Source organism: Bactrocera neohumeralis, unplaced genomic scaffold, assembly GCF_024586455.1.
Source record: "Bactrocera neohumeralis isolate Rockhampton unplaced genomic scaffold, APGP_CSIRO_Bneo_wtdbg2-racon-allhic-juicebox.fasta_v2 cluster09, whole genome shotgun sequence".
Taxonomy (NCBI): Eukaryota; Metazoa; Arthropoda; class Insecta; order Diptera; family Tephritidae; genus Bactrocera; species Bactrocera neohumeralis.
In genome coordinates, this window is record NW_026089622.1 from 18,314,612 (window position 1) to 18,326,373 (window position 11,762).

At 43.9% G+C, this 11,762-nt stretch overlaps 1 protein-coding gene across 5 annotated transcripts in view; it reads right to left on the bottom strand.

Moving 5' to 3' along the window:
• Positions 1–6,518, bottom strand: part of LOC126764054 (E3 ubiquitin-protein transferase MAEA) — a 188,395-nt gene extending 181,877 nt beyond the window's left edge. Inside the window, exon 1 of one of the 5 annotated variants that reach the window (XM_050481807.1) lies at positions 6,058–6,508. In XM_050481807.1, coding sequence (XP_050337764.1) covers positions 6,058–6,441 — 384 coding nt within the window. In that variant the 5' untranslated portion in view covers positions 6,442–6,508. Of the gene's footprint in view, positions 1–6,057 lie in introns of all 5 variants that reach the window. The other 4 variants (XM_050481808.1, XM_050481804.1, XM_050481805.1 and 1 more) reach the window with 4 other exon arrangements.
• Between the last annotated feature and the right edge of the window lie 5,244 nt (positions 6,519–11,762).

An 11,762-nucleotide genomic window follows, 5' to 3' on the forward strand; every position in this document is an offset into this window, starting at 1 on the left:
GCCAAACGGTCGTACGAAAAAGATGGAAAACAACAACAAAAACAAACAGAACTTAACAACAGCAACAAAGACAACAACTGAAACAGCAGCATCAACAACAACAACGCACGGCTGCTCAAGCGCTGCAAGCAAGAGTGGCCCGGGGGCTAAACGGAAGTTTAGCTTCCTGGATGCTCTGTCGCCGGAAGAGCGAGCACTCTTCGAGGAGCACGCGCGTGACGACGACGACATGCCCTCTTGCAGCGGCACCCAACGTAGTGCGTCCATCGTGACCACTGCGAACCGCGCGAACGCTGCCCCCACAACCCCCTCGAGCAGGATCGACTGCGGAGAGGAGGGTGGTTTCACGAAAGTGGAATCAAGGAGCGAGCGCAAAAGAAGACGGCAACGAGGGAACATCCCATGTACCCCGGAGCCAGGACGCACAGGAGGTCACGATGACCCACGAAAAGCGGGAATGAGTGGGGCCACTCTCAAGTGGTACCTCAGATTCCTTCAGGACGGCATGACACCGGAGTCAGCTGAAAAGCGGGCTCTGAGTAGGAGCAGGGGGAGCAACCCCTCTCCTAAAAATGCAGCGGTTCGTCTGCAACAAGACGTAGGAATCAAAGGCGGCGCCGAGCCAAAGCAGCTTTGTCAGAGGGACGAAGCGAAATTAGGCCGGCACCCCAAGAGGCACCTAACCGTACGGAGAAAAGAAAAAGCGGCCAAATAACTCCTCAGGAGCCACCTAGGTCCAAGAAAATTAGAGAGGACAAACCGCAGGAGGCCAGGGCAAAAGGCTCCAACCCCAACCAGCAGCCGACGAGAGTAGTAAGCCGGAAGTATTCAGAAGCCGTGAAGAGCATCCGGATGGCAGTGTTGCCCCGTAACTACCCGGCGGAGGCCCTAGGATCGGAACAACAGACGTCCCTCCAGAACTGCTTGGTGAAAGCATTGTCCGTGGGTGACGAGTACACCGGCGCCTTTAATGGCATCTTTTTCAAGAGCGGTATGCTGCTGGTAGACTGCCAGGATGAGAAGTCTGCCACCTGGCTCACGGAGACCACGCCAAGGCTAGTGGGTTGGAACGGCCCGGCCCTGTGTGTTAAGAGAGGCGAGGATATACCACAACTGCACAGTATGGCGGTATTCTTCCCTAGAAGTGCGGACGAAAATTACGACTTCGCGCTTGGTTTAGTCAAAAACCAAAACGTGGGCTTGAGAACCACGGCGTGGAAGGTCGTATCAAGCAGTGTTGTGGGTTCAGGGTGGAACCTCAACATAACGGTAGATGACGAATCCTATAAATATATTAGGCAGAAGGGATTCAAGCTAAACTTCCGCTTCGGCAGGGTGATAATGAGGCCATGGAGGCCCAAAGCAACGCCGACGACGGAGAAAGAACCAGCGACGGGGATGACCAAAGCTCCGACTTCATCCGCAGCCAGCTCAGCAGGGCAGGAGGCGACTGCCGCGGTGGTTGCGGGGGAGCGGCACGAGTCCCCCAACGACCTCATCCCGGCCGAGATGGATGTGACCACCGCCGTGGATATAAACATGACCAATGAGCTCCCTAAGGAGCAAGAAGGCAAGCTGCCGTCCACCCAAGAGCTCCTGGAGGGGCTGGATATGCAGGTTGATGAGGAGATCGGGGACGAGGACCTGTCTCTCATCGAACCCATATTATAAGCCCCAGCGACGGCATAGAAGTTGCTCAGGTGAACCTACATCACGCATCGGCAGCCTCGGCTGTCATCTTGAATAGGTTCATTTCGGATAACCTGGGCATCCTCTTGATTCAAGAGCCTTGGGTGGTCAAAGGAGAGGTAAGAGGCCTCAACACGAAAGGAAGCAAGGTAATCTGGGATCTCTCTAGCGAGAGACACCGCTCTTGTGTAGTCGTTAGAGCCGATATAGACTTTTTCTGTATTTCAGAATTTCTAACGCAAGATCTGGTGGCGGTACAGGTGAAGGACAAGGAAGGCTTGGACTTCGTCCCCATCGATACTTAATCTCGTGGAGTACTGCAGGATCAACAAACTTCCCCTGACCCTGGGTTGCGATGCCAATGCGCATCACACGGAATGGGGTAGTACGGACTGCAACGTGAGGGGTGAGTCACTTCTAGAATTTATAATTAGTCATAATATAAACATAGAGAATGTAGGCTGCGAGCCCACTTTTGTAACTAGGGTTCGCAAGGAGGTACTGGACATTACCCTGAGCAACGATGGCATGAACGGCTTGATCTCACAGTGGCGGGTGTCAAAAGAGCCCTCATTGTCAGATCACAGGATCATTCGGTTTGCTCTGAGGGTAGAAGTCGAAGACAAACTTTTGACACGAAACCCTAGAAACACGAATTGGGGGGTCTACAAAGAAACCCTATATTCAAGCATAAGCAGAGTGAGGCAGGCAGATGGTAGATCCTCCGCAATTGGACTGGAGAGCAGACTAAGTGCAATAAACCAGTCCATTATGGACGCCTATCATTATGCTTGTCCACTGAAAGCGACCACCAGTAAACAAACGTGCCCCTGGTGGTCTAGTAAACTCTCAGCTCTCAGACAAAAGGTGCGAAGGCTGTTTAATAAAGCCAAGCGCACAGGCAGCTGGGAAGAATACAAACGGCACCTAACAATTTACAATAAGGAGATCAGGCTTGCCAAGACAAACAGTTTCAGGAAATTCTGTGACAGCGTCTCCTCGACCCCGGAGGCAGCTCGACTGCATAAGGCGTTGTCGAGAGGTAAGACGGACACAGTATTATCCCTAAAGAGACAGGACGGGACCTATACGACTAGCGCGGAGCAGAGGGCAGAAACACTCTTACAGGCGCACTTCCCGGAGACGGTTCAAGCCGACCTAACTCCAGCATCGGACATACGCAGGCCGAACCGCTCAGACTGGCTGACTGCAAAGAATTTGTTCACTGCGGACTCAGTCAGATGGGCACTGGCCTCCTTCTCAATCTATAAGTCACCGGGAGTGGATGGCGTCTTCTCGGCCCTCCTGCAGCAAGGTATGGATACTCTCCTGCCGCACCTGCTGGGGCTGATGAGAGACAGCCTGGCTATGTCTTATATCCCTGAACCATGGAGAATTGCAAAAGTAATCTTCATCCCCAAAGTAGGGAGGAGAGACTATTCGCAAGCCAAATCATTCCGGCCTATAAGTCTCACATCCTTCTTGCTAAAGGGGATGGAGAAAGTAATAGATAACCACATTCGAGCGGAAGCGCTAAAGAACGCACCCCTACATGCCGGGCAACATGCGTACAGAGCGGGCAGATCCACAAACACTGCTCTGTACCAACTCATGTCTGAGCTGCAGGACTCGCTGGATAACAGCGAGGTTGCGATCTGCGCCTTCCTAGACATTGAGGGTGCCTTTGACAATGCGTCTCACGCTAGCGTGATCAAGGCACTTGAGAGAAGGAACGTTACCACTCCAATATGCAGATGGATAGAAGCCCTTCTGCGTACTAGGGTAGCGGAAACAACGGTGGGGGAAAGCAAGATTCGTCTTGGCACCACAAGGGGCTGCCCACAGGGGGGAGTACTAATCCCTCTGCTATGGAGCTTGGTAGTAGACGAACTCCTCGAGTTGCTCGCCAGCAATGGAATCCGCTGTCAAGGGTACGCGGATGAAATCGTCATAATGGCGAGAGGCAGATTTGAAAACACTCTCTGTGACATTGTCCAAAGGGGCTTAAACCTGGCGAAAGGATGGTGTAACACGGTAGGGCTAAACATCAACCCAGCAAAAACTACCGTAGTCCCATTCACTAGGCGGAGATCTCTTCCGGGCCTGAGGTCCCTAACATTAGGAGGCACAGAGGTGGAAATGTCAAAAGAGGTCAAATTCCTTGGCCTCACTTTAGACTCATCACTACGGTGGAGTAGGCATTTGGACTTAACGCTGTCCAAAGCAACCAGAGCACTTATGGTATGCAGACGCCTGGCCGGCAGATCATGGGGCTGTAAGCCAGGAATCATTAGATGGCTGTATACCATGATAGTAAGACCTATTGTCACCTATGGGGCGGTGGCTTGGGCCACCAAAGCAGCTCAGCCTTCGGTGATCCGGAGACTATCAAAGCTACAAAGACTCGCCTGTGTCTGTGCTTCACACCGCTGCATCAGGTGATAAAACAAGCAGCAAACCACACCATGCTGCTAATGTCAGCAGGAGGCTGCGGTAGAGGAAAGTTAATGTCCTCCAGACAGATGGACCCACTGGCGGAAAGCACACCGCTAGTCCTCCTCCCAAAGGACGGCACAACGAAGAAAATAAACTTCAAAAGAAATTTCAAAGTTACTCTCGGCAGCAAAACGGAGTGGAGCGATTCCACACTGGAAAGACTGCTGGAAGACAGTACCATTCAGTGGTACACTGATGGCTCAAAAACACCGGAGGGTATTGGGGCAGGCATTGCGGGACCGCGTACGAAGCTGTCCATACCAATGGGCTGCTTCCCAAGTATCTTCCAGGCTGAAGTTTTTGCCATAGGTCAGTGCGCTGAAGTCAACCTCAGCCGCAACTATCGCAACCAGCGTATAGCTATTCTCAGTGATAGCCAGGCGGCATTAAAAGCGATTTCATCGTATGAGATCAAATCGCTTTTAGTTGAGGAATGCATAGAAAGGCTAAACCGCCTGTCCTTGTGCAACCGGGTGCACCTAATTTGGGTGCCAGGGCACAAAGGAATAGAAGGAAACGAGAAGGCCGACGAACTGGCCCACGCTGCGGCAGCGTCCAAGGTGATGGGACCAGAACCATACATAGCGGTAGGATCCCACACTTTTAAGGAGCTGCTCCGCACGGAGGAAAGAACGGAGAGAGAGTGGCATTGGCAACAGTCATCAGGCATGCGCCACGCCAAACTGCTACTAGGGGGTTACAGTCTCTCCAGGTTCAAGGAACTCATTCACCTCCCCCGTGACAAATTCCGTCTCTTCGTCGCAATTTACACAGGGCACTGCAGGCTCAGGAAGCACTTGTCCAACATGGAGCGCGGCGCGGAGAAAAAAATAACCATGGCAACCCTTTTCTTATTGTGCAAATGCAGAGAATTGTAACTAAAATAAAATAATTAAAATAAAGCTTTATTTACAACAAATATTAAAAAAATTAATATACAGAAACGTTATAGTGAAGTGTTAGTAAGTGAAAAGTGCATAATATAAGTGAAAAAGTAACTCACAATATACAAATTACCAATGTAAAAGTTATCAATTTTTCAACTTTAAATGCAAATATCTTTAAAACTATAAGTCAGCGGCAACTATATATATATATTTTCGTGATCTGGAGAGCGTCACCTTTCCACTGATACCCATTTTATTCCCGAAATCCTGGGATGCTATTCTAAATTTTACCCTATTATTATATAATATTACTATATAATATTACTTATTTGTTTATTAAATTAAATAAAGAACATATCCACATGAATGGATAGAGGAATTTTTGGGAAAAAAGGCATTTCAGCGAATTTACTTATTATCACATGGCAGCGGTCCATTTCGTCGTAATTTTTAGCACACACATGATGTTCATAACGAGTGTAAAATATAATTTTTAAAATAAAGATTTCTTCGGTAAAAAGACTGTTAAAAGTGTAAAATGTGGATTTACTTAAAAGTTTATAGTTTAATTTAATTAATTTGAAATGAAAAATGTGAGTAAAGTGTGTTTAATGTGGTAAAATAGCTTGTTGAAATGTTCGAATTTTGGGAATTTTTAAAGGTCGAATATCTCGTAAACTAAGCGTTTGCGTTACCCATAACCCCATATATTTTTTAATCAGGAGGACTTCCTCTTTACAATGGTACTTTCAACTCGCGGCGCCAAAGAAATCGGAATTGTGCCGACATAAAAATTAAAATTCATTATAAACCGTAGAAACACGCATTTTAAATAGTTGAATTTTTTTTTAATTTAAGACAGCGGCAACGAGATATGTATATATATACTATATATTCCTAATCTGGAGCACATCCTCTATTCGTACATACTCATTTGAACCCCGAAATAGGGGATGCTATTCTAAATACCAGCCTCAAAACTTACTATTAAAGAACATACCCTTTTCCACTGGTCTATTGAGGCTTGCCAAGCGTCGTAACACACATTAGAATCGGGCGGAACTAGCACCCTCAAATGTTGTATTTTACGTTTGCATACTAATCCCGCATTTAATTCGTCCAGTAAACTTTCCCCGGCTTTCCTTTTTAATATCTGCATGCGCTCGACCACATTTCCTACCAATGCACCGACTTCATCCACTGTTGGTAAGATTTTAGTTCTTGTTATAAGGTTTTCAACATCCCTCGAAGAATGCTGTATTTGGTCCAATTCACGATCAAGATTTTTCTGCGCGACTCGAAATTTTTTGTTTAAAACTTCATAAGGAACTTTGAGCGTTGAATGCTCCATAGATTTAATCTCAGCCATTATGTTCGTACAATCTATAAACACCAAATTTTTTCATTTCTTCTTAACTAATAACGTCCTGTCTCTGCTGACAATAATTATTACTACTAGATATATCGACAGTAACTTGGCTTTGTAATTCTACATGCAATAAATATTGCGAAACAGAAGCGTATCTACTACCATTTAATTTTTTAATGCAATTTAGGTTAATATAAAAAAACTTTATGGTAAAGAACTTTCTTTTAACCAGAACATAACTAACAGCGTTATGAATACTAGTCTTAAACAACTGTGTTTATTTATAGTGTTTCCCAGATAGAATCTAAAATATTTGTGCGATACGGATAGAAGAGATTTTCCTTTGAGAGGTACATAAAAATTTATATTGTGGCCTATGACTTCTGGTGTTTGAAATATTTCATTTTTAAAGTGCTGAACACATGAGCGCGACAGACTGCAAGCAACATCTGTCAAATATTTAAATACACACGTTCTTCAAGACACAGTTATTTAGATAGCTGCACACCTACACGCCTGCATTCCGTCAGTTGTCGATCTCGCTAACGTGAAAATATTTTTATATTTGCCAACGACAGTAGAGACGACAATAGAGTTGACAGTAGAGAGGAGTGATGCCACTAATATGTTAAATATAAAATTAGTCAAAGCTCTAACAAACGTGACGTTATTTTACAAAAAGAAGCATAAAATAGCTCTTCTATATCATTGGTAATAACAATTGATAAATTAAAAGAAATAAATTTACCTATTTACTTATTTTTTGCATAAAAAATTTCATTTTGAACAAAATATTAAAATTTCATTGAAGTGAAAGGTATTAGTATGGCAACAACGAAATTGTGTACATACAAAATGTTGTTCTTACAAATGTTCGTGTAGCAGCACGACGCAATTTTACAGTCCACTGTTGTGCAGTCATATCGTGTCGCCCTCTATGTATTCAGCACTTGATTTTCACTGACGGTTTGTCTCATCGTAAGTGCTCGTTTTAAGCTCTTCGTTTTTGCTTGTTAGTGACACCGTGTGTACGGGATTCATCGCAATGTATGCCTGGTATTATTTCAGCATCTTTAAATACCTCTACTTCGCGTGCAGTCAGTAATGCTTTAGCAAATTCGTTTTCTACATCTTTTAACTCTTGTTCAAAATTTTGAGCTTGATTTGTAAGGGCAGTGTTAACTACAAACCTGATTAGCGCATTAATTTCAGACTCTCTGAATGACATTTTAAATGTTAGACCCGAGTCGGATCACCTGGTTTTAATTTGTCTGATTTTATTGATAGTCGTTTGATACTTTTACTCATAAGATTATAACGTTATGGAATAATAAGACTTCTTTCCAAGAGTTCTTGCATAAAGCACCGTACCTTCGTAAAAGAATTACATATATGAAGGCTGCGTAAACGGACAATAAGACTGAAACAGAAATGCAACACTGTGTAGAGAACAGATGTGACAGCAGCGAACGGACCGGAATTACAACGAAACAGTAGGTACGAAGACGAATTAAGGACCACAGACCACTCCAAATGCATGTGTGCATATAAGGTTACATAAAATAATAAAACTCACAATTTATATTTTAAATAAATATTACAATAACTAAAGAAACGGCAATTTGTGAATCAATCCTACAAGTGGTGTCAGAAAAGGGATTTAAGTGCGATTTAAAGTGAAAATTTGTAATATTCTAAACGCGTTCATACAAGTGGTCCGTGGTGCGCGAAAATTGCGGTATCCAAACCGCATAACGGACGAGTGGCAAAGCCTAGCTGGCGAAAGGAGCGCTAGCAACAAGGCGCAGCGTCGGCGAAGACGCAGCCTTAGCAGTAGCAGTAACAGCACCAGCAGTCGTAATTGTAGCAGCAGTAGCAGTAGCAGTAACAGCACCAGCAGTAGGAGCAGTAGCACCAGCAGTAGCAGCAGCATCAGCGTCAGTAACAGCAGCAGTAACGGTGGGTATATACAGTGCGTACGGTAAAGTACAGTTCATCGTTGGAGGTGGCGTTACATTTCAATGGAGAAACAGCTAAGTCTTTTGATATATAATTGTACAGTTTTTGAATAACGTAAAATAAGTTATTGAATATTTTTGTATAAATTTTCTGAAACTTTATGGCGAATATCGCAACAAACTTTTATTAATTAAAATACGATTAAAAAAAAAAAAAATCTTACGTGAGATATATAAGAATATAAGAAAGTTAAATGCGGATATGCGGATATTGTAATAAAATCCGAGTTATAGAAAATATTTTATTTCAAAACTGTATGCGAAGGATTAAAACAAATATTGTAATAAAATTCGTTTAACAAACAAGTTATTAAAATTGTACACGGAAATTGTAAACGCGGATGTTGCGATCGAATTGAATAACATAAAAGTTATCAGAATTGTATGCGGAAAAAGCGAATATTGTAACGCAAGCTAAAAGGAAATATTATTATTGAAAATAAGATTTTAGAATACTATCGATTTTTTGTACAACACTGTAAATTATGAACCGCAACGAAATTTTTGAGCTGACTGTTGACGGTCTGTAGGAAAGGTTAGGCGATTTAGGGCTATCGACTATTGGACGGAAAGCGACACTACAAGACAGACTGGTGGAGCATTTCGGCCTGACTGTGAGTGACGGTTCCGAAACTGATGTGGAAGAGGTAGCAAGCCAACGAAGTGTGCGTGAGGTTAGAGTCGAATACCACAACTTTACTCCCCGATATGTTGAGGACTCAATGACTTCGTTTAAAGGAACTGGTCGTCCAAGTTTCGAACAATGGCTTGAGGATTTTGAGGCAAACGTATCAGCAGTGCATTGGAACGAGCTGCAGAAACTCATCTACGCAAAACAACTGTTGAAGGGTGCGACAAAGATTTTTATAAGAAGCCAGAAAGGAATAAGCAGTTGGAGTTCACTAAAACTAGCGCTGCGGCAGGAATTGGGTGTAGCATTATCATCGATTGAAGTACACCGTACTTTACGTAGTCGTCGGAAGCGACATGGGGAAGATCTTCGAGAATATTTACACGTTTTAATGGAGTTGGGGAAACCAATAGAGCTAGATGACTCAAGCCTAATAGATTATTTCATCGAAGGCATACCGGACTCAAGGTCGAACAAAAGTAACCTATACCAGGCGAAAACTATACAGGATTTGAAGGAGCAGATCAAGGTATACGAGAAGATTCGTTACAGTCAGTCACAACCCGTGAATGGGAACCAGGAGAGAGCATCGTCGTCAAACAAGGATTTCAAGAAAGCAGTTCCATTTAGCAGGAAATGTTTTGTCTGCGGGGATTCATCACATCTCGCGAGAAATTGTCCACGCAATAAGACATCGTGTTACAATTGCGGTAAAGAGGGTCATCGTGCAGCTAACTGTAAGGCAGGAAGGAAAACTCCTAAACCGGAACAAAGCAGCGTCAATAATATGACGGATGAAGGAGAAATCGTAAAATCGGAGAAGCGGAGTGGATTGATTTTTAAGGACGTAGGTTTCAACGGAAAATCTGCGTCGGCATTAATCGACACAGGTAGCGACTTATGTATTATACGTTACAATACGTTAAACATACTAAGTCTGGATGTTGACTTAAGTAGTGAACAGCGACAGTTGATGAGTATCGGTACCAGCAAACTTACAACAATAGGTAGCTTTACCACATCCATCGAGGTAGACAACACAAAGTTGGAAGTAAAATTTCACGTAGTGAGAGAGCGAGACATCAAATATGCGCTCGTGATTGGTAACGACGTTCTGAGGCAAGTCGATTTATTCGTTACTGAAGATGGCGCCGAGTTCAGGCATAAGAAGGTGGAGGAAAAGCCACAGAGCAAGGAGGAATTGAATACTGGAGCAGTAAGGAAAGATCGCAGTGTTGGGTCAGCAAAGCCTAAGAAGTTTGATGTGAAAGTAAACATGGGCACAATTGTGCATGAAGATGAGGAGCAGTATATGGAAGCCGTTAGGAAGTGTCGTAAGAAAATCCGTGATAGAAGGGCTTTGGAGGTAGCAAACAATGAGAGCGAGGGCGCTGTTGTGGCTAAGGAGCCGATAGAGAGGATTTCAGAAGCGAGTTCGAAGTTGGTTCATGAGACTGCGGAGATGGGCACCGATGCTAGGAACAACCCAATTGATGAAGGTGATAACAGGATTGCTGAACTGTGCGAAGACTTTGGAACCCTGTGTACGGTCGTTGGAATGGAGAAGGTACCTGTGGACGAAGTCGATCGTTCACACCTCAACAAAGAGCAAGCAACTATAGTAAGAAGAATGGTAGCGAATTATAAGCTTACAAGCAATTCGAATTCCCCAGTGGAAATAAAGATCTTACTTTCAGATGATACCCCAGTATATGAAAATCCCAGATGGATGTCATACACCGACAGACAAGAAATGGATGAATAAGTTAAGAAGTGGTTGAAGGATGGGATCATTAAACCCAGTAATTCAAATTATGCGTCACCAGTGGTGTTAGTTTCGAAGAAAGATTGAAAGAAACGTTTGTGTTGCGATTATCGGCGATTAAACACAAAAATAGTTCGCGATAACTTCCCCATGCCAAATATCGACGATTTTATGGAAAGTTACAGGGTGCTAATGTTTTTACAACACTGGATCTTAGGAATGGATTTTTCCATGTCCCAGTGGAGCCTTCCTCAAGGAAGTACACCGCATTCGTTACATACAACTGGCAATACGAATTCCAATACGTGCCTTTTGGTATATCGAATTCGCCGGCAGTTTTTTCAAGATTTATTTCAGCAGTATTTAGAGATCTTATACAAGACGATACTGTGGTGGCTTACATGCACGATTTAGTTATTCCCTCCAAAGATTACACTGAAGGTGTACACAGTTTAGAACGAGTTCTATGAAGAGCTGAAGAATATGGTTTGCGGATGAAATGGGACAAATGTCAGTTCCTTATAAGTAAAATAGACTTTCTAGGCTATGTTATAGAAGACGGTTCGATTAAACCATCCGATGTAAAAACGAAAGCGATTAGGAATTTCCCATTGTCACATGACCAGAAGGCTTTGCAGAGATTTCTGGGATTGACATCATACTTTAGAAGATTTGTCGATGGATATGCTGTAATAGCCAAACCGCTGTCGGATCTTCTCAGGAAAGAGGCCAAGTTCGAGTTGCGCGACAAGCAGTTGGAGGCATTAGAGAAGTTGAAGTCAGCATTGTAATGTTATACAATCCGAAAGCAGTGACTGAGGTACATACAGACGCTTGTATGTCCGGGTACGGAGCAGTGCTACTTCAGAAGGATTTCGACGATCAAGCGTTCCATCCAGTTCAATAC